Source organism: Carassius auratus, chromosome 18 (genome assembly GCF_003368295.1).
Source record: "Carassius auratus strain Wakin chromosome 18, ASM336829v1, whole genome shotgun sequence".
Classification (NCBI taxonomy): domain Eukaryota; kingdom Metazoa; phylum Chordata; class Actinopteri; order Cypriniformes; family Cyprinidae; genus Carassius; species Carassius auratus.
Window position 1 is genome coordinate 8,164,522 of NC_039260.1, and position 24,369 is coordinate 8,188,890.

General features: G+C 38.1%; 1 protein-coding gene across 1 annotated transcript in view; it reads right to left on the reverse strand.

Moving 5' to 3' along the window:
* LOC113118319 (zinc finger protein ZFPM1-like) overlaps window positions 1-24,369 on the reverse strand; it is a 71,990-nt gene that overhangs the window by 27,628 nt on the left and 19,993 nt on the right. Inside the window, exons 2-3 of the mRNA XM_026287393.1 lie at window positions 9,226-9,369; window positions 5,694-5,840 (exon numbers count right to left, since the gene is read on the reverse strand). Coding sequence (XP_026143178.1) covers window positions 5,694-5,840; window positions 9,226-9,369 — 291 coding nt within the window. The remainder of the gene's footprint in view (window positions 1-5,693; window positions 5,841-9,225; window positions 9,370-24,369) is intronic.

Below are 24,369 nucleotides of genomic sequence, written 5' to 3' on the forward strand. Positions count from 1 at the left end.
CCCGAGTCCCTCATAGTGCAGCACGACCACAGCCGGATCTCAGGAAGAAATAATGAAAGATTGCAAAAGAAGGCAAGATAATCAGAATAACTGAAAACCATCAACCTCACAGGCTGTCATTCTGACATATCTGTGCTGCGAAAACATTCTCGCCCACACAGGAATGAAGAAAAAAACACATTAAGTTTAGTACCTTGGCAAAATACCAGGTGCTGTTGTACAGTACAATGGCACTTTCAGTAGCTCTCTGAAAACACCTGCTATCATGCTCCTTTTTTCCATGAACCCATTACAGCATTAAACTTTCCAGTTTTCTCTCTAAATGTATTTGTAAGAGCTCCTACAGCATGCAGAAGATTAATGGTCAGACAAAATTACAGATCTGTGTATATCTGATATAGTATTGTTTTAAGTTTATGTACTTGAGCCTTTTTTTGGTTAGTTTTTATTTTGTACTGTTATGTGTAACCTAAATCAGCTTAACCACACTAACCACATAACTGATGAGTCTGACAGCATGTCAAGATTATTAGCATGTTTAGGCTGAGCTGAATTCTTCTGAACAGAGACCAACATAGCAGTTTCAGGTTTCTACTAACTTGTGCCCCAAAAGACACACAAGAAATGATAAGAAAGGAAAAAAGGAAGAAATTCAGCTTTGTTCAGCAGGATATAGATCATCAAAGGTCTAGCAAAGCATCAGTGCCACCAATGCCCTTGCATTGAGAGTGACAGCAGATCAAAATAAACTTGTGAATGAATCTTTTGAATTAACTTTGAAATGCGGAGCACAATTGGATATTATATCCATACACTCCGGCGCTCTGATCTAAGCTTCCTCATTCAGGAGCGAAACAATGGGTCCAGGGATGAGATTGAATGACTCGCCAGTGAATTTCACTCCCTGTAGTCGGGTGTTGTAGACACGTCTGATAAAACCTCAGACTGCAGGCGCTTTTGTCTCCCTGAGAACAATATAAATATGTTTAACAAGGACTACCACATGCTACACTGTATAATTAAATTTGGTGATATTCAGGGGGGCTTTTTTTTTATTTATTTAATTTAAAGCTTTAAAGTGTGATTTATTTATTTTTTTTTACAGTTAAAAGTGTAACCAGTGTGGCACATCTAAACATTGATACTTTTATCAAATATTATTTTAAGAATCACAATCAGCCTGACACAGCAACACTGAATTGGCATGGGGCTCTTTGTCCAACCAATGGAAGTGTTCGAAAAAAAGTGTTCAATAACAATCGCTATTTTTCAAGAATTTGAAAACACACATTATACCTTGAAAATGGCATAAAATGAGAATACAATATTTACAAAAAGTACAAGGAAATGCTCAAATAAGAAGTTTGATGTCTAAAATGATTATATATAGACTACCTCACAAATACAAGTCTTGATGAAATATTAGTAAATAGTAGTAATAGTGATTAGAGCTGTTGTTCACTGACAAGCAGCGCAAAACGTGCAAAATATGATCGTGGTTTTGCGCAGCTTGTCACCAGCTTTACTGACAAGATGCGCATTAAATATCACATGAGATTTATCATGCAGCTCTGATAGTAATATACCTAATAATAAATAAAAATCTTAATAAATAAAACATTTAATATATTTATTAAAATTAAAGGTACTTTTTTTTTTTTTTTTTACTTTATTATTTTAGTACAGTATAGAAGTGAGAGAGAGAGAGGGGGGGGGGGGGGGGGGCAGGATCAGGAAAGGTCCACGAGCTGGGATTCGGGACACCCTTAGCATAGCGGCGCTATAAGACCAATTCAGTGTTTGCAAACAGTGATGACGGTTTTTTTTGTGGGCAGAGCCTATCTAGTAGCAGAAAATTTGAGTTATAATGTAGCAGTCTATGGAAGCCATGGAATAAAATTTTTTAAAAAGGGCAAATTTAAGTTTATATTTAAAAATTCTTACTTTTTCTCGGAATTCTGAGAAGTTAAAACAATATGTCATTCTCTATTTTCCCCTTTGCTCAGAATCATGAGTTCATATCACTTCTGGGTTTTTTTCCTCAGAGTTGACAAACTAACAATTTTTTAGTTAAATCGACATAAACTTGCATTTGCAAGAAAAAGTCTGAAATGTGAGATAAAATGCAAAAATTTTATGTAAAATGTTAATAGTAATAGGTTTCAAAATTGTTTCATGCTGTAACTGCAGGGCTAATACGTTACCTATGAACTGCATATGTGGATATTATGTAGACCTATTGTTTAAATCAAATTTATGCTTTAAAAGTAGAGTAATCACAGCAGTTTTCACCCATAGTCTGTTCATCTTAACATCTGCGTTTAGTTTCAAATACATCTTTGATGACAGTATTATATAAAATTTATTTGCATTCCAATTATGACATCCAAAGGCACACAAATATTTTTTGCTCTTATTCCATGGATTTTACCCATTTCCCTCCACTTGTTACCAGAGTTGCACGTGCAGTTCCAAGTGACATAACTGAAGTCTACTCTAAGCCCACAAGGTTATCGATGCCAACTCAACATACTTTTTAAAGTTACTTTTAAATTGTAAAAAACTTAAATATATAACATACACAGTCTTTTATTTGCAGGAACATTTCATGACATTGGACTGACATCTGCAAATACATTTCTTTTTCAATTTAGTTCCACTCACTCCCCCTTTCTGAGCTGTGCTGATATGTTTTTAATTTTCCAGCGCTCAGGACTCTTCAGGAGGTCTATGCAGATTTTCCTGCTTCTCTGCTGACGCTGTAAAACCTGGCCAACACCTCCGCACCTATCAGCGTCCCTGCAGCCCTCTCATCAATGCCAGTTCCAGCACCCGCAAATAATTTATCAGCATTTAAATGCCACTGATAATATGCACACGCTGCTCCCTCCGATCCTTTATAATTAAATATGATAAAATCCCACCACACCGGGTAAATAATAATAATCATTATTATCATTGCCATTATAATGCTTTATTGGAGTAATTTGAATAACTTGCGCGGATAAGGAAAGCTGGTGGGGAGAGAATGCTGGGCAAGCAGGAACGTTATATGCGGAGCTAGTTTAGTCAAGGTCTAATTCCATCCAGTGAAACTCTAAAAGAGAAAGCGAGATGGAGAGAGAGAAAGAAAGAGGGGGAGAAGGGGGAAAAAGGAGCAACGGTCCGCCAGCTAGAAGGGATTACTGTGACGGCCATTTGCATATCAAGAATTTTAAGCAGAGAGGAAAATATCAAACCCTCCAGCCAGCAAGGTCATTTTGAAGATAATTTTTTTCTTCATAATTTATTTTGCATATCATGCAGCAGGACACGTTATAGATTAAAAAGCTGCTTTGCCATATCAACCCATTCCTGACACTTCTGCCTCACCACTGCCTATCAATTCATTCAACAGAACCCCACCCTGAAAAATATTCGATAAAGATACAGAAGCAATTAACAAACAACTAGCAAGAGTTTTCCACGGGCGTTACGTATGGATGCTTTAAAGGACAGATAGACCGTCAAATTGTGATATGCATTATCCTTTCATAACATGGTGAATTTGGTTTAAGCATTCCTTTCAACTAATATTTTTGAGTGACACTTCTAAATGGTTGTATAATACGCTAAAAGACTTTCAAATGCTCTTTTTTTATACAGAATTCAAACTAAATTGTGCCCAGTATACTGGCATTTCTTAAAGACGTGAATTTTACAGCTTCAGAGCTGATAAGGAACTTATAAATAAGCATACTTGTTTATTTATGGCCTACGTTCTATCTCTATCTCTTTATCTACGTGTTTGTGTATGCGTATACAATAAAGCTCTATGCAAACTGATAAGAATGACATTGGATGAGAACCTGCCAGCTAAGAAGTTTCAGGAAGCATAAGGCCAACACACGAAAGGTTAAACAGAAATAAGAAAACGCTTTCAGAGATATATTCAGTACAGAATGACAAAAACACTGGGAAAATGCAGAAATGATGTGGTTGGCTGCCACTACACCTTCATACCCTAGAGAAAGAGGTAAAGCAGGAGGTGACATCATCAGACAAGGCCCAGTCCTCTCTAAATGAAATCAGTCGGGTTGTTAACACCAGAACTACACTAATTACAGTGAAAAATGGGAGGAACGCAAACAGTCCCAGATAAAACGGTTGAGTTCCCAGAGGATTATGGAAAAAAGGGGTGACGTACACCAAATGAATGCAAGAACAAACACACTCCTGATGCTCAGAGGGGCCAAAACAACAAGAAACAAGGAAAAGTGCATGTCTGCATTCGTCAGGGGGTGTTAGTGGTGATGGAGAGACCAGTGGTGGGATGTGGGGTGGTATGGGGGGGGGGGGGTCATGACGATAAGGGAAAAATTCAGACCGGTCAAAGTTTCCCTTTTGCCAATCGTGCTCCTGATAAAGGCAGCGCCTGCTCCAGTACTGATAGAAGGCCTATCTCTCTCCTGCTCCCCCCTCTTTCTTTCTCTCCCCCTCTTCCTCATTCTCCTGGCAGTTCGTTTGCAAAAAAAAAAAAAAAAAAGCCAATCGCGCTCAGATCGCCAGCGCTGTCATCAAGCAGCAACCGCGCAGCAATTAATATCACTCCAATTACTGTTAAAAGGACAGTCTGGAACAGGACGATAATAAACACATCCTCGACGTGGAAAATTAAAACACACACATACACGCAGGGAGACGCACATATTTAGGCGATTTCTAAATATTCGAGATAAAGAAAATGCCTTGCATATTGAATCATGTCATACTCTACTAGATCCCCACTATCGCTATAAGCTGTAGTGCTCAGCCCTGTGGTCCTGAGAGAAAAAGACGGAGAAAATGATAGAAAAAGCCATGTTACGTCAATCAGGCTGATATTAAAAATTACAGTACAGTAAAGTCTTAAAGTTTTATACAACCGGTTTGAGGGAAAAGGAATACAACACACAAAACATCCTAGAGGCTGATGCATACTTATTATTATGCTTTTGCAATTTTTTTGTATTTAACAGGGTGATAGGGGGCATTGGGGAACAACTAGGAATGTTTTTGCAAAGAATAAAGCCCACTAAAGTAGAAAACCTGAACTGAAACTTGATTACACTAGCCTAAACCATTCTTTGCTCAATTATTCTAAGCTGGTCTGGTTTACTGGTCTCCCTGACTGATCAGCTGAAAGTGAATCAGGGGCTGGCTGGCTGAGAGAAAACACAAGTCCCAACTCTAAAAGAGACTGTTGGTATATTTCTGACACATTGTGTGGTCAATAAATGCACTGGATATTTGTCAAGTATTTATATGAGAACTTTGTGATCTGACCCTGCAGTTAAAGCATTGTTTAATGAGGCTGCCATGGGATACACATTAAAAGTTTCTCTGAACTGGCTGAATTCTCAAGACATGCCGCAACTGTGATGTCACGGGGTTTGTGGTAAACCATTGTGCAGCACTGAGAAAAAGTGACTAAGTTTTGGGAAGCGTACAGTAGGTTCACAAAAATGCTACGAGAATGACAGTACTTACTCTGAAATTTACAGGCAGTTCAGACTGAATCATTTCTGTTTTCAATGTGAAACTTGATAAAGTCGTGGCCTATATTGTTTCCTGGTCACCAAGCTGAGAGTTTGAATACGGTTGGCCCTTCCTGAGTAGCCTGTGACTCATGAATCAGTTAAACACTCCTGAAGAAGGGACAGACAGAGACTGACCTGGGCCATTCCACTGGGGTTCCCCTTCCCTATCTGCCTCTTCCTCCTCCTGCTCCTCCTCCTCCTCATCTTCTGTACAGTGTTTTGGTCCTTTCTCATCTTCCTCACCCTCATCCGGCACCGCCAGGGACTCGTGCGTTCTTGGCTCTGTGGAAAGCCATTGGAAAAATTTGACAGGGAAACAGCATCACACATATTAGTCCAGTTCTAAAAAGCTTGTTTGTGCAATTGAAGTTTTTACTTGTTTAATCACTAAATGTTTCAACAACTTTCACAATAATGTTTGTCACAACTGCCAATGGTAAGTTAATGTTTGAAAAGGTTTAATACCAACCATGATTTTGGTTCAAATTTTTTTTTATAAGTAATTATGTTAAAGCAATATTATCATCATATAACAACACACTACTGATCAAAGAAATAAGTCTCTTACTGCTCACCAAGGCTGCATTTATTTGTTAAAAATTTCAGTACAAACATCAATATTGTGAAATATGGTTACAATTTGAAAATATCTGTTTTCTATTTTAATATATAAAAATTAAAAAAAATTCTGTGATGGCAAACCTGAATATTCACGAATCTTCATTGTCACATTTTCCTTCAAAAAGGATTTCTTGGTGATCAAGAAACTTTATAAAGAATTATGATCAGTGTTTAAAATAGTTTGGATCGTTCGTTGCATTCTAACTGAACTTATTTTTTTTTTTAAACGACTGTAAAATCTATCACTGTAATTTGAGTATTAACTTTCAAAGCAAGAATGTTACTGTGCCCAAACTTTCAACTGGTAGTGAATAATTCAAAACCATAAAACATGAACAAATATACAAATATTAAACCTAATGTCAATATTTTGTTATTGTTACGTATGAGAACAATTGGTCATCTTTGGATCATTGTTGTACAGTTCTCCAATACTCAACAGATGAGTGTGGTGGTCTTGCTCTGATGATCAAAGGTGTCATTCAGCAACACATACACCCGAGCCCTTTTGATTTACCATGCGAGAACTGGAAACCCCTGCCAACAGACGGCCAGCGTCTTCCTTTTATTAAGGCCGATCTTTTTCATCAGTGTGAAAGACAGAGTACAGATCTCCCAGACACTGATGCCAATGATTAGTTATTCTCTTTGATCAAAGCAATCACATTGCTGATAGCAGTCTCTCCTCTCTCTTTCGGTTGGTTGAGTGCCACTGTTATGCATACGAGTAAACTGACAAGACTTCTTGTCCTCTTCTCTCCCACAATCCACTTTCTTCTTCTCCCCTTCCCCAACTCCCTCCCCCTTCACCCCACCACGATTACAGTTCATCTTTGGTGCACAAAGGGCATGTTTACCCTTGCATTCCCGTGGCGATAAAGAGCGATAGCTGCCGATCGATACCAGCCATAAATGTCCGTCCACGTGACGCAGGTCAGAGCTGCCATTATTAATGCAACAGGTCGAAGATAAGATCTTCATCATCAAATAAATCTCACACGCACATGCCCTTCTCATCAACCCCAGACAATTCCACCCAGGCCCAACCAGCTTTCTAAGCCTGTCCCGGCGCATGCCGTCCCGTGACGCGCCTCCCTCCCTGCCTAAGAAGCCCTATTATTTTCAGCTATAAATCACATTGAATGGCACATTGATTTTATCCTGCAGCGCTCAGCATGGGGAGAGGAGCTGGAGCCACAGTTATTGCATTTAATATTATCAATATAATCTCCCATATCATCTGAGCCGAGATGGCAGGTGTATCAGGAAAAGAGGGTGGGGTGAATGGGTGCTGCCACCATCTTGGCTCCTCAACAGTCTCCTTAGTCTACAGCACATACAAACACACACACACACACACACACACACACACACATCACGTCCCAAACCCAACAACCTCCATTCATCTGATAACAGCAACTTCCCTTGTCACACCTGGAGGGCAAAGTCACCCAACTTGGTCCATTCTTTCTGGCTGGCCTCATTTTTTCGAGTCAAAAGTTCTTTTACCCAAACAGATCATCGTGGCAGGGTCAAGTTCTTTTCTTGTAACTTACAAAGGGCTCAACTGTATCATCTCTGAGTCCAACATGGCGCCCCAAAGTGGGGCTAGCTAAGATGTTTCCATCCAGTTCAGCCTTGACGAAACCATAAGCCGGATCAGGCCCGTGATCAAACCTCCTCACTGGGTTTGAGATAACAAAAGGTGTTCGGGAACACGGAGCCATCTTTGCTTAAGGTTTATCAGCTTCTCTGCTGATACGGACGGGGACTTCATCAGATCTTCCTTCGGATTGCTTCAGACTGACCCTTTCGCATGGAAACCACCAGCCACTCTGTCATTAATGATTATTAAAAGCTGGTATTTTAGTTTATATTTATGTTTTACAGGTGGTTATCGGCACTGTGTGTCCTGTGACTGGTTGAGTGTTTTTCTGAAGCAGTTATCAGTTGGTTATCGCTTGTCTCTTTCTCTCCCAGATGGTGGATAAGGGAGCTTGCCTTTATTAGCCACTGCTGGCCTGATAAAGACCTGGTATTGATCGCAGGTTGAAAGAGCAGGTTCGTCAAACACGGCTGATTTACAGAGGCTGATAATAGCAGCACCGGGCAACAGTGGAGCCCGAGGGGTGGGGGCGAGAGATTGATAGAGGAAAAAAAGGGCTGAAGAAACACATTAACATAGACCCTCTTTTTACAAATAACACCTCAACTGCGAACTTGTGAATACCACATACTTGTATGTCTAAATGCACACACACATGCGCACAAACAAAACAGGGCAATCTCTAAACTAGTCACGATTAGCACCTGACAGAATTTCCATGCGTTTATCAAAAGCAGCCAACGAACCGACTCTTATCTCCTCAGTCCCCAATTTCACAAGAACAGGAATTTTCCAGATTAAAAGAAAAAAAAAGGAGGAAAAACAGAAATCTTAACTAAAAATGTGACTTAAATGTCTTACACCTGGAAAAACAACAGAAAATGCAAGTCAACCATATACATCAATGTCTGCAAAAAATATTTTACCTCTCTTAAAAAAAGAGAGAGACCCTGTTTTTTATCTATAAGATATAACACTTTCAGAAACTAAACCAGTTAGAGGCATTTTGCCTCATTCAGTGAGCATTTCCTTTTCCTCAACAGTTAGGATTATTAGGGCATTATTTACACTCTTCTTTCGTTTCAAACCAGAATGCTTATTTTTTTGTAAAACTATAAAAACACTACATAAATATAAAAGCTATTGCTAAAAAAACACATATTCCACGTTCAATGAAAACTCTGTAATCAAATATGAAAACTCAAGATGCATTGTGCCAGAATAGACAGCAGCATCAAACGGTAATGGCATGTCCAATGATATTCCAGACGATCGGTTGCGAGCAAGATATGTCATCATGTTGTCAATAGACATCAGCGTTAAAACGCTTTCATCACAAAACAATACAAGTTATATCAGACCATAAACACACTGATGGGAACATTTGGGCAGCTTCTGATGGTTTTCATACTACAGCTGGTTTAGCATGCGTCATTTCACCTTCGTTATAAAGCGGTGTAAATGAAGGTGGACTTGAACCGTCACACTCTGCAGAGTCCTCCTGGTCTGAAGCTCCGCCCTCCTCTCCCGACACGCTTACATCATCAGATGGATCCTCACCTCCATTAAGATCCCCAATAGAGCCTGCAGAGAGAGAGAGAAAAGAGTCATAAAAAGAAGAGCATATAAACTAAAAGTCGTCTGACATTAAAAGGCCTTTTAAAAGATCCCGTATCATGCCAAATGATCAATTGAGAGGCTTTAGATAATGTGAATAATATACCCTGTTAATGTCCTGAAGTAGGGTGCTCTGTAAACAAAAAGTGATAAAGTACATGATTAAGAAAGAAAATTCTGATTCATTTCAAACCTTCTTGGTACATGCCTTTTACAGCTTTAATTGGTTGGAAATCCCAGAGCTTCAGACCACAAGGAAGTAAATGAACACGGTATGTGTGTGTGTGTGTGTGTGTGTGTGTGTTATATCGCTGGCCAGGGTGATTAACTCATTTGTATAACTCAATACACTCCCAGTTGGCAGGAGTTGAACAAAACCTTACATTTTCCAACCATGTTGAGACAATCAAACGTTAAATGTTTAAAGAAATACCCGTTTAATTAGCTGATCTTAAAAAAAAAAAAAAAAAACTTTTCAGGCGGTTAAGTTTGGTGATAAAACAGATTGTGTAATTTTTTTTTTTAAACATAAAAATCAGTTTTAAATTAATTTTATTTTTAGAGAGAACAAGCCAGAAAATAAAAAGAGCTCTCTAAGAATATTATAATGAAATACTTGCTAGACAAGGGCTGCTGTAGTGGACACCGCAGAGGTTTGCATGTTAATTCAACCATCGACGTCTGCATTGTTATTCTAATGAGGTTTAAGATGAGCAAAACTACAGTACAGCTGAGAAAAATCGCTTAAATTCACTAAAGCACCATCTAACACTTCTAATTCTCAACCAGGACACCCACTATTTGTCGCATCTGCATCTAAAGCAAAATTACCAAGGGTCGGAAAATCGGATTTTACCACAGTTTTTGGTAAATTAATTTTCATTAAGTTGTGATGAACAGAGAGGGGATTGTTCGGAGCTAAAGCCGTGACTGGAGGCGTATATATTTACACTTCCTAGAACAAAGAGGCCTATAATCTATACAAAGCACACAACAATACCCGTGAATAAAGAGCCTTGTAGAAAAAGGCAAAGGCAATTTTTCTAATTCTGTTAATTTCACTTCCAAAGCAATTAAAACGAGGAGGAGATAATGCTTGGAAACAATCACTCCCTGACAAAGTGTTTCTGTCTTTGTAAATGAAACATCTTTAGGCTAATTTCGACTTCCACGCCTGCATGGTTCACTGTAATTTCAGATAAAATTAACACACTTAGATTTGGACCTTAGTAATAAAGGATGTGAGAGAGAGAAAAGTAAAAAGATCGATCCCATACGCCATATTTTTAGAATGCAGTACGGGCCTTGCTAGATCTAATTTTCTATATCTGTGGCGACATTTTCATACAATTAATTTTCCTTTAATCATAATTGTACAAAGGGGCTCCTCTGTTTAAAATTCCAATTACATTTCCTGTTTAAATGTAAGTCTGAATTATGATTTTCTTTCCTATTACTGCTCTGGTTAAATGAATAAATCGCCGCATCACTGCTTACAGACATCAAATGGCGTGGAAAAAGTTTCTGCTCAACCTCTTCATCTTATACGAGGAATAATATGTATCTTTCACAGAACCGAACACAGAAAAAGGATTGCCTACATTGGCAGAATGTCAGCAGACAACTTTATTAGTAGTAAGTTTAATGAAGAAAAAAAAAATCTGGCACTCAGGAACATTTATCATATGTAGAAATGAGAGTGCTTTTGATATATAAAAATCGCTATGAAATTTAAATTAAACCTGAAAATTAATAATAATTATTAATGTTATGGTGTGAAATATAAATGATAATATAATACAACTGTAAAATAGATCCCCATTCGGTCTATTATGCAAAGCAAAAGAAAAAAAAATTCACTTTTGAGTTCTAACTGGCACTCGAACAGGCAGAACAGAGTGAGAAAGCTGATGAAGGCGGAGGAGATAGTGCTTTATTAAGCGGCTCCGTCCACATCAAACCGGTGCGCTTAGCGGCAGTGATTAAACGAAGAGACAACACATCAAACCTGAGCCCTGATTAAACGAACAAACGTCCTCACCCTCATGTTAATCACCACATTACCAAACAGCCCAAACACAGCGGAAAAAAAGAACACCGCTTGTATCGGGAAATCAGGGACTTGCGAAGAAAGATACTTCGAGGAGAACTGGGAGCCTAAGGGTGAGAGTCTGTGTGTGTGTGTGAGCATTCAGAGAAGTACTGCGGTACCTGACTAATAACTTCAAGCACAAGTGGCCACACACATTGATCATAGCCAAGGGCATTAAAACACTCTTAGTAATATTAATTAGATGGATTCAAGGATTAGACCGGATCCCGGGCACTTGAAAGCACAGCATCCTGCATAAATCAAAAGGAGACCACACCGCTGTATCATTTCCAACTGATCTTGCAGTATTAAAACAGCTGATGAGAAGACTGATCAGTTTATATACAGAGACAGGTAAATGGAGCTATTGATCTGCAAGCTGAATATGTGCTGAAATGATTGATGAGCCAGTCGAGTGCTGAGACAGAGGCCTGGACGGGACTCGTGTCACCAGCATCGCTGGAGCTGGAGATAAGGTGGGAGCCTCGGGGCTTGCGCAGCACTGGCAGGACCTCTGCGGACACGCTGACGTACAGGAGTGGACCCACAATTAGAACCAGGCACTTTCACAATGGATTAAAGTGAGGCAGTGGTGCAATATTATTAATCATTGTACTAAATTAACAGCTTGCACTGTGGAGTCTCTAGGACCTGCAATGTTGTGTTATTATTTACACAGTCATACATTTACAATTGAAGGCTACAGTGCAGGCCTGCCACAAAAAACTTACATTAGTTTGTTTTGTACATGGGTGGTGTCTATTAAATATTTAAATATGTCCCATAGTGTGACATGCTCTATTCCATCTAAAATGATCGTAAACAGCATTGTACTGGTTATTTTTGCTGATTTATTCATGCAATTGACCTTTCGCAAAAACCTGTCCTTCTGAGTCACTGTTGTTATGTATGACAAGCCATGCCGCTCTCATACTACATGTCAAAATATTACACAGTAAGAAAACAAAAAAACAACGCATAGCAAAAAGGAAACTGACAATGTGCCAAAAGACAAAACAGAGCAGGTTACTTCAGGTATGAAACAAGGTCTCTCAGCTTTCAAATTTGGTCATTTTTTTTAAGAAATTCAAATAATAAATAGTTTTGACAGATCACTGTATTGCCTCAGTTCAAGCGGCACGTGAACCGATTGTCTTTTCATATTTACTTAAAGCACAAAATAACAATTGTTTTCCTTTATTAATCATACATGGAATATTTTTTTGTCAAAATGCAGGACCATTTAAAAAAAACATATAAAAGAAACACTCAGACTTCTTATTCTGTGCAATACAAAAAGGAGATGTTTGGAGGAATGTTCATGCTGCTCTTTTACATTCAATGAAAATGGATAAAAGTATCATAGAATCTAAATGCCCTTTTTTTAAGGTCATAAGATAGTTTTATGTGAAAAACATACCGATATTTAAGTCATGGTCACCATTCACTTTTATGAAGCTTGGATATTCTTCCGTAAATAACTCCTTTTACAATAAACGGATGGGAGTTATACAGGTTTCAAAAGATGTGAAGGGAAGTAAACAATTTTGTAAAATTTTTAAACAAATTTCTTTAAAGTCTGAACTAAATTTTAAAAGAGAGCGAGAAAGAGAGGGGCTTATAAATAAAACACACCAAGGAACAGAGTATATTTACACAATATCTTTTGTATTTGCCAAATCATGAACATAAAGTGTAAGAACAAAGAAGAATAATTAACCAAAAACTCTTAAGACCGAGCACGAGCACAGAACAAATAATAAAGTTATACTTGACGAGGCTTGTTAATAATGAAATAAAAAGAGTAAACAGCGCAGGAAGATACTGTTCTCATTTCCATCAGTCAAATCACACGAGTGAGTGATTATAATACTTATGATAATGACTGATTATTGTAAGGTGATAATGCGCGGTGATGATATTCATGTGCGCTGGGCATCAGAGCACTTCAAACGGGCCTGACTGATCCTCGCCGTGGATTTGTCAGCAGGTTGTCAAACATCAAACAGCCGTGAGCCCAGGACACTGCAAAGAGGCACATTTTAAAGACATCCCTCGATTTCCTTATCTTCTTCTCTCACTCTTTGCTTCTTTCTCTGCATTTTACATCCCTCCATCACGTTACTGTCTGTACCTTTTCTCTGCCTCTCTCTCGCCCTGTGCAAGCTCTTTCCTTTCCCCATTACTCTCTCCTTTCTTTCACTCTTCATCTCTCTCTCTCTCTCTCTGACTGGGAGCGTCACTCTGTGTGGATAGCTGCGAGCCGTTCCCGGTTATCGCCTCCTGCAGACTCTACCGGTCTGATCTGTCTCCTCTTCATTAAGCAAATACGCCGACGTGGAAATGAAAACATAATAGCTATTTGATTTCCAGCGAGATATTTTGCATATTGGTTCGGAGCTGATAGTGGAATTTCATCAAGTCGTTATTTTTTTTTTTTTTTCATGCTTTAAAAACTGAATTACTGAGCTCGGCGGCTTCGGCAGGATTTCTTTACATTGCTGGGAAGAGGGAAGGAAGAAAAAACGAAAAAGAAAAAAAAAAACAGAAACGGCAGCAGCGGCTCCCCAGAAAGACTACTTAAATGATTAAATATCCCCCATTCCCCCTTTTCTCTTTTTGATAACGGGGAGGGAAAATTTTAAGAATTCACAGTGCTTTAGGTTCAACTATACTAATCAGAGATAGAGAGAAGAAAATTAACTCCTTAATGAGCAAGAGCTGTCTGCCAGATAATGGTCAAGGAGAGGTGATAGGGCTGGAGACTGAAAGAGAGAGAAAGAATGGAGGAATAAAAACAGAGAGATGGATTCACCAAACAGGGGAGAAATCAGATTTTACCCCTCCTCTGGAAATTGTTCTTTGTGTCCACAGAGGGCAGGTGCGATTGTCTGCAATGATATCTCTAAGGTTACAAGCCGGTCGGCTCGCCATACAGATGAATGGTGCACCTGAGGGTATTTCTCATGCCCCTTTGAGAGAAAAACTACCCCTGCAAGTACAGATCAACAAACCTGCTCTCAACAATTTATCAGAGCCTTCCTGTAGAGGAAAGAAAAATACTACTGAGGTCTATTTTCCCTGTTGGAACACTTGCAAGCACTTCTTGTCAAGTCTTACTATTTCGGTCACAAAAAAAAAAAAAAAAAAAAAAAAAGATATTTCAAGTTATTACATAAGACTGTAGTTAAAAAAACTTGTATTCACATGAATGAAAGCAGTGAAAAAAGCCAGTTTCCAAGACTTTTCCATCCTTAAATGAATGGGAAAAAAATCATTTAATAGAGATTTTGTTCACAAAGAGGAATTTTCACCCAATTAGATATTATAGAGCTGAACATAAATATATTCACTATAGAAATTACCATGACTTTATATGGCTTTTCCAGGATTTCAAATCATGATTTCAATATTCCCTGATGGGTTTCCCTAACTACGGGAACCTGGTATTACACAGTCAGATTATTTTTATTTTTTTTTGTTACCACTTTCATTCATATGCGGAAATATGGAATATAGAATTAAAAAACCTTTATTGTTGGCCTGTACAATACCACTGAAAGGCCTGGGGTCAGTGAGACTTTAAATAAATAAATACATATAATCATAAATAATAAATAAATAGTTTTATTCAGCAAGGATGCATTAAATTAATAATAAACAATAAATTAAAAAAACTAACGAACCCGGTAACGGCAATGTACCTTTAAAATACAATTCTAAATAACCTAGATACTGTAAGTGACAAGAAGAGGCCATAACACTCACTGAGGAATATAAGCACTAACTGAGCCCATTTCCTGGAAAGGTGAGAAAGCACATTTACCCTCTTCTGAGACGACCCTAAACACCCCAAGACTGGTACCTCACCACACACACCTCTCTGCTTCACCCCTCCAACCTTCCTTCCATCGCTAGAACAACAGAAATAGATTAAACAGATTATATGTGCAAGTAAACGAACTCATATCGGAGCATGTGTGCCTGTGTTTGTTTGCAGAGTGAGAAGATACAATAGGAAAGACTGTGTGTGTGTGTGTGTGTGTGTTTGAGAATTTATGTGAGAGAAATGGACGAGTTATATGAAAAGCATGTGATGCAGAGGAACCTTTTCTTCTGAAGGTCAGAATAGATGTTGGAGGACTGGGAAAGAGAGTGTGCATATTATTTGTGAATTGCCCATTGCTAAGATTGAATGTGTGTATTTGTGTGTGTGTGCCTTCTCAATAGACTTGCAAGTTGTTCGTGGGGAAAGACAGATACGGATGGATGAAATAAGTAGTTGATTCAGTCGCCCCTCCTCCAAACGAATCTTGGATGGTGGGAAAGTTGAAATCTGCTGCTATTTTCTATCTTTTATCAGGCAGCTTATCTCCTGGCTCTTGTCTGCGTGCCTGGCTTCGATAGTCCAGGGTCTCCGCTCTGGCTGCCTGGCAACTTCACTCCCCCCAGTTCAATCTCTCCTCCTCTCTCCTTGCGCCACGCTCAGCCCACCTTGCACAAGTGCAGGAGGAGCGAAGCGGATAATTTCTGTTCACGATTTAAAGCGGAAATGTTCTTAAGAATTGTGGAGCAGACAAAGATGTTAGAAAGACTAGATAGCAGACTACCAAAACATACCAAAAGCATTACAGGGCCAGGATGGCCGATGAGCTGAGAAAAAATTCAGCTTAGGTTGACAATATTAATTAATCAAATGTTATCAATCTTTATTTGGATGAAATCGATTCTTAAAAATTCTCCAAAATTGATTTTTTTGTCTATGCTGTTTTCTGCTGATGTTTGAACAAAACTTCATCGAACATTATTTGTAGTGCGTCTCCCATCCAGTAATCGCTCAAATGAAATTCAAACAAGAAATGTTGTATTGACACACTTTAATGTGCCATGACAGATCATTGTAGTTGCCTCAGTTCAAGCAAGAGTGGATGAACCATTTCAATTTGTATATTTAAACAACAAATTGTTATTGTAAAAAGTTAAATACCTAGCAACTGAGAATAAAGCCCAAAGTAAACTTAATTTTTGATGCAAATGCCTAGCGCATGCATATAGCAGATTGCACAGCTTCCAAAGTATGCTCCGTTTGAGCTTCCTTGTCCAGTGTTTGCAATATTTCTATCCCGTTGTTCTATTCCAGCTTTTATGACCAATAAAAGTCAATCTTTGTAGCTGTTTAACTATAGTTGCGGAAATCTTAATGCAGAAATCTATTTTTGTTGGCTTCTTAAGTAGTCTGTTGTTGTTCAGTTTTATCCATTTATTTTCGAAAGTGAAACAATGGGCTGAGGCAGTGTTGACACTAATTGGGCAAACTAATTGGCTCCAAAAAAAAAACAAGGTGCATGTACGAAAAAAAACTTGAGTTAGCGTGTACGGTACCTTTGTGTATACGGTACCAAAGCATAGCCTGTTTTGGGCTTTAATGTACTAATAATTCATGCAATACCACAAATACTTATAATAATACAAAACCGTTATCTAATTAAAAACTGCCCCATTATGTGTTCATGCTGTTTAGTTTAGTAATTAGTTCAACAACATGCTAACAACAGTTAGCAATAGGCAGCTCACTAGGTTTGGAACAGAAATAGAGAGATGAAGCTCTGAAATAAGCATTAAAAATATCTGACAAGCATATGGACATCACATTATCATGCTTATTTATCTGGCACATAATTTAACAGCTCTTTTGTATGAAGTACCTCTAGTTCTCAGTCTCTCCACCACCCAAATGGAGGTTCAGATCGATACACAAATGTATATGTGTATGTTTAGCTAAAGAGTCTCTAAGCTGCATCAAGCTCTCTGTCTATTCAAGAGGTCAGGGCAACAGCTGCCAGGACGCGTCTAATGGAATAATGAGCATCGGTGCAAACAGAGCTCTGGGGTTACGCACGGGTCACAACCTGTTAACACACACATACAAGCATAATACAGGAAGGCACGCATTCTGCCCGGTATATGTATCCTTACATTCATGTTTTAGCTGAAGATTGTTTCCAAATTCTGCATTAAACACAAGCTTTATCTTGACTTGTCTGTCAGCCAAAGAAAAAATAGGTGTTAACACTCAAGAACTTACTATAGAAGTCAATGGGGCGATATAAACATTAAATAAACAACAACCCAACTGACCCATTTATAAATAAAAAATTTGTAAATGAAAAAAGTGCTTTTTGTAGTGCTTTTACCAATTTTTTAAACGTACAAGCAAATTTCCCACTTAACCCACCCCAAACACTTTAAAAATTTAAAAATACATTATTATTATACTTTTCTTCATTTTTTTATTATTTGTGGTGGTATCTGATTCTGTATTATATGCTAAGCTACAAATGATGATAATAATTATAATAATAGGTGAGTCGAGGTGAGTTTCTATGATTATAAAACATTGGTGACTTTTAATAAATAACGTACAGTTTAATAAAACTTTCCTCAGACAAAAAGGAGGGGGGGGGGGAACTATACTGGACGTTTTCTGGCGGAAAATAATAAAATATTCCTTTTTTGTGCTTCACAGAAAAAAAAATGTGTTGAGCGACTCCAGGGTGAGTAGATGCGTACAGTAGAGTAGATGACAGATTTTTCATTTTGGGTGAATTATCCTCTTTATGGAGGTCTAAAGACAAAAGATATTGATATCATTTTATTTAATGAAACTCACCCCATCAAACGCTGAACAAGGTAAAAAAAGACTCTCATAGTGCTGGTGAACCGCCTCTCGAAGACATTGTTGCATTTGTTATCAGACCCTAACTTGATTGATATGAGCTGTCCTTGGATAAGCCTGAGGCAATATTCAGACACATTCTTTTCCCATGAAAACTTCTTCAATTAAAGCCGCGTGAGCCAACAAAAGAAACAAGTGCAGATTAAACGAATATCACAAGTATACATTAATATCAGATGCTGTAACCTCCGAGACACTTTGCATGCTTGCATGCTCATGTGTGTGTTTTATACTATATCTAAGAGTGAATGTGTCAAAAAGAGACTGAGTCAGCGAGGCCGATGGGTTAAAAGAGTAGAGGGAGGATGAGAGCGATCCCTCTTAAGACTCATCTTCACCCAGAACGCTTCTGAGACTCTTCAGAGAAAAAAGGGAGAGGCAGTCATCGCGACGGTATGTGTAGGAGACGCCTCTCATCCTCCTCTCCCTCCATCACCTCACCATTCCATCATGCCATTCACTTTCTCTTCTGACAGAACACAGCAGATCCATCGTCATCCCCCTACTAGAGATGATGATTCTCACTCTTCACACACATTCACACACACAGACGAGCACGCGGCCTTCGCCGTTTATCCAGACTCTGACCTTGAGGTCTGAGCTTCAAGAAGACAAAGGGTTGCGCAGATCTTCCAGCTCCCCCGTACAGAAACATACCCAGCTGCTCCAGTCCTGACTAAAGACTAAACATGGCAGATCACACAAACACACCGCGGATGTGCAGACTGAGGCACAAGACCACAAGATACCCCAAAGAAGAGCAGCAGAGAGCGGTGACAGAAGCAGTCAGAAAGAAAATATAGTGTCACGGATGTTTAAAGTTCACAAGAATTGTCATTTATGGCACTTTACTTCTGTAATTGATGAATTTGTGAATGACAGTTGTTTGGGTTATAAAAAGTGACAGATCTATACTATTGTAGGATGAGGCCATACAACAGCCTGCAGAGTTTAAGTGATATTGATACAAAAGAAAACATTTCACCTTTATTCGATTTTGATAAAATATTTTACGATTTGTAACTGTGCACTGATAAATAAGTAATGCGCATTAAGAAAGTAAACAGAATATAATGCTATAATATAATATATAGCAATAGTTGGTGGACAGTTATTATTGACACCGATAATAGAGAGGGGACAAAGGGGACACAATTTGGACTTTGTTAACATGTGTATACTACCATTTTAAAGTTTGAGGTCAGTAAGATTCTTTTTGAAGAAATTTATACTTTTATTCCACAAGGATGCATTAAATTGATCAAAGGTGACAATAAATAATTTCAAAAATGTCAATTTCAAATCAATGATGTTCATCAGAATTTATTATTATCAAAGTACCTTACAATTAAGAAGCAAAACTTTTTTCAACATAGATCATAAGAAGAAATGTTTCTTAAACAGCAAAATCAAAATTATTTAAATTACCTTAGAATAATTTCTCTAGGATCATGTGACACTGAAGACTGGAGTAATGGCTGCTGAACATTTGCTATGACAGAAAAACATTTCTTAAAAAATAAAAATAAAACAGTTATTTATATTTTAAATTATAGCAATATTTCGCTTTCATTACAGCTTCTACTGTATTTTGACCAAATAAATGAAGCACTTGTGAGCATAAGAGATGCTTTTCAAAAACACCCAGTCTTTTGAATGGTATAGTGCACATAAACTTAAGTGTTTTCTATATGAATATTTTGGTAGTTTGAGTGGGTGTATTTGTATATTTCTTTTGCACTTCTTGTCAAGAGGCAGAGAAAAGCCCTTTATGGCTCTTATATGATTGTTATGACTTAATCACCATAAAAGCACATAAAAACAGACAACACAGCGAGCTACTGGCTGGTCATACACACACATACTAAAACCCTTCAGCAGTCTTCATCAGTCAGAACTCCACCATTTTCACTCCTCTAACGGTCATGTAAACCATTCATGATTATTCACTGGTTTAAACATTTTCTTTGTTTTATACCGAAGTAAGTCACAAAGGTAAATGTAAATAATAACGATGACAGAATTTTCATTTTGGGTGAATGTTTCACTTAAAATAAAGAACCACCTTTTAAACCCGCCAAACCCAAAAGAGTTAACAAGCCGTACAAAAGACTTTTGTTCACATGCATTCACATTATTCAGCTGTGGTCAGATGTACATGTACGTATGTGCCACATCGAGGTACAAGCACACACACACACAAAAAAAAAAAAACGGATCTGCAGGATAGAAGAGAGGGAAAAAGGCAGGATTTGCTGTTGAAATGTTATCTTTCACCATTGTCGCACAGGCACAAAATAAAAAAGTAAATAAAAATACAGCGATGTGTTAGGGTGCCAGAGATAAGTATGGAGAACGTAGGGTGGGGGTGGTGAGGGTAGATGAAGTAGGTATGTTAAGTATAAACCAGCTCACAGCTGGCAGCAGGAAAGAAAAGGGGTATTTTCAAGAGGCAGGGCATCACTGGAGCCCTCAGTGCCTCCGATAACATCCATGTTGAGAGAAAGAGAGAGCAGTACAGAAGGGGGAAGAAGAGATGGGGGGAGACGAGGGAACGCAGCCCGGGAAAGATACGTACAGAGATGCCGTTTGCAAAAGGAAGTATCACCACCCCTCGAACGCAAAAGTCACAACGGGATTTCTGATGGGAAAAATGTGTTCTTTTCAGATGAGAGGAAGATAAAGAGAGCACAGCCAAATGTCAAAGATGATAAATGAAGGAGTGCACGGAAACAGCAGCATACTCTGATGTGCATGTCTAAGACGCGAACAAACAGAACATGTCTGTTTGCTCTCTTTAACAAATAAAGTTACACAAAAAGAACAGCAAAGAGATACACATACTTAAAGGGATAGGTTGCCCAAAAATGAAGGTGTTGTCATAATTTCTCCACCATAAATAAGTAATTTAAGTTCTGAATGAATTTCATTGAGATGAAAACAAAAACACTTTCTATACGATTACAAGAAAGCTGGAACTAGAGCTTTCAAGAAAAAAGAAAAGAAAAAAAAATCATTCTAATATTAAATAAAAGTAGTCCATATATCATGTAATTTTAAGAAAAAAGCCAATGAAGTCCATTGAAAGCTATATGATTGCAGACCAACATTTTAGTTATTCACAATCAGTGTTGGGTAAGTTATTCTAAAAAAGTCATGAATTACTCGTTACTAATTACATCTTCAACAGTGTAATTAGATTCCTGTACAAATTACTCTCTCCAAAAAATATTTAAATACTTATTACTTTCTAAATCCTATATCAACCTCGACAAGTTAATGATACAAGGATAGACATGAAATGGTTCTTTAAAAGGGGTCATATGATGTTTTCTTAAAGATCATAATTTTTTGTATTTGGTGTAACAGAATATGTTGAAATGCTTTAATGCTATGCTAAATGTCCTCTATGCCCCGCCTCTCTCAAGAGCAAAGTCCCTCTGTGGCGAGTGGGGAAGGGGCCGAGAGGCGTGGGAACGAGGAGTGAGGCCAGGTGTAGTGATTGGAGATGAGCTGCACCTGCGCCCCACCGCCGGTATCGAGTCCCACGTAGGAGATGGAAGGATATAAAACTGGAGCGACGAACGTGAAGGACGAGAGAGGACCAGGCCTGGACCATATTTTATGTTTTGCTTTTATTTATGCGCACCAGTCGTCCGTGAGGGGCTGGTGCGCTGTTTTGTGTTTATTTTTGAATTATTAAAATGTTTTGATTGTGCGCTGGTTCCCGCCTCCTTCTTCCCGCCTCCTTCTTCCCGATGAATATGAAGTTAATATCATTACACCCTCCTTCCGACAAACAGAGTCTGCTCTGATTGGCCAACTGACCCAGTACTGACCCTGTCTCTCTCTCTCTCTCTCTCTCTCTCTCTCTCTCTCTCTCTCTCTCTCTCTCTCTCTCTCTCTCTCTCGTTCTCTCGCTCTCTCACATACACACACAAACAAACATACACACAACACGCAAAACTAAGCATTTAAACAGTCAATAGCAAATACTTAAACTAATAACAAAACTTAATCAGAGGCACCAGATTGTCGTAGCAAAGTCAGAATTACCTCCTCTCCTAGGTTCACCAAACGGTCGTCCATAAAATGCATTGCTGTTCTGTTGTTAGTAATCTTAAAGACTCCTAAATGCATCTACTTTCAGAAGGCCAAATAAAGTGCTTTTGCTTTTGCCTAGATACACACAGCATCTCCCTGAGATGATTACTTCAACACTAACTGCAGTTACTGAAACCACGCTTCCTTTCTTTGCGAGAACATTTGCAAATATGCAAAGCTTCCCACATAGTCACGTAGACGTGGGGGCGTCTTTGAACGAGCCTTTTAGGGGGTGTGGCAGAGTCCTAACTTTGATAAAGAATATCTCTTTGGATGAGAGACTTCAGTCTTTGCAACCTTACAGATCTTCTTCATTTACCAAAAGCTTGTAACACTCCAAAGAAAAAGGAAAAATTTTAAATCACATCATATGAACCTTAAATTATTCTGGTCACACATTAGATTAGGGTTCAATTCTGACTATTAACTAACTATTAACTATGACTTTTGCCTCAAAATACTCCTAATTACTGCTTATTAATACTTAGTAATGTAGTTGTTAAGTTTAATAATTGGGCAGGATTAAGGATTTAGAATAAGGTCTTCCAGAATAAGAAATTAATATGTGTTTTATTAATTATGTGTTTTTTTAAGTAATAATAGCCAATATCCCTTTAATATTTATGTTAATAAAAAACAAGTTAATTGTGAGAATTGGACGCCAAAGTGTTACAAATATTCTTATTAACCAAGATATTAAAAGTGAGAAGGATACATAAAAAGCATGCATTTGATGCATTTTGATGTAAAATCCACTATTGTACAGTCTATACACAGTATTAAGTTCAATTACATAAGAAGTAACTGTAATTAAATAGTTACTTAGTACTTAGTCATTAAAACACTGTTCACAATCTCATTCAGTGATTCATGGATCAAATATTTTTTTGTGAACTGGACCAATAGATTAATCAAAAATATCAGACTCAAAAAATTATTAACTTTACATTTTTTTTTAATTCACTTTTCATATTCAATAGAAGGAAGTCATTCAGTACTTAAATGAATAATGACAGGACCTTCTCCTTCTAGTAAGCTTTTAACAGAGACAACTGGACTGAGTCATTCATAAACACATGAGTGATTTATAAACCAAAAACTCAAACCGGTTTTGTGAACTGGATCTAACAGATCTGACTCAAACATTTCCTTGACTAATCAGTCCTAATTTACCTTCATTATATTACAAAGAGGGTCCACGATATTCAACAATTTACTTGTAGTTCTCAACAAAAGAAAAAAAATTATACTATTTAGACATGGTGAGTGAGTCATGACAGAATATTCCCCTAGTGAGCTGATGACAGCTGACTGCTGAATCACTGAATCAGTGATTCATGAACAAATCATTTAGAATGGTTGTGTGATCTGAATCAACAGATTCATCAAAAAGACCTGACAAAAACACACAACTCATTCACCAATTGCCCTAATGTATTTCATTACATTAAAATGAACGTCCGTGATGTTCACTTTCAGTACTCACTGGAAGAAAAAGACACAAGCGGTGAGTAAATAATGACAGAATCCTCATTTTTGGGTGAACTACTGCTTTAACATTATGTGTGCGGATGCACGTACGCAAACACCTACCATTAATTAGCGTCGTTATCTCCACAGCCTCACTAAATCTAATTACAACTGGTTTGTCATTAACCGCGAATGATGGTAAGGAAACATTAATGAGAGCGACTCGCTTCAGAAGAACATTGGTAAACCAACTAAATGAAACGGCCACTTCAGTTTGGGTCAATAGTTCAGTGGTCGCAAAGCCAGTTCAGTTTCTCTTAGCAGGGGGACAGGACGTCTCGTCACCCGCGAACAGGATTCTGTTGTCAGGATGTTAGGTATTAGCTTCACGACAATTAACGTACACTAATACAGCAAATATTTGAAGATGACTTACTCAAACTGATAAAGGTTGCACCATTAGTGTGAAACATTAATGGTATCCACGCTAGGCCTTGTCATAAATCAAAGCCAGCAGTATAGCTCAACAACTAGCATAGCCGCTGTTTATCAGTTGTTTTAAGCG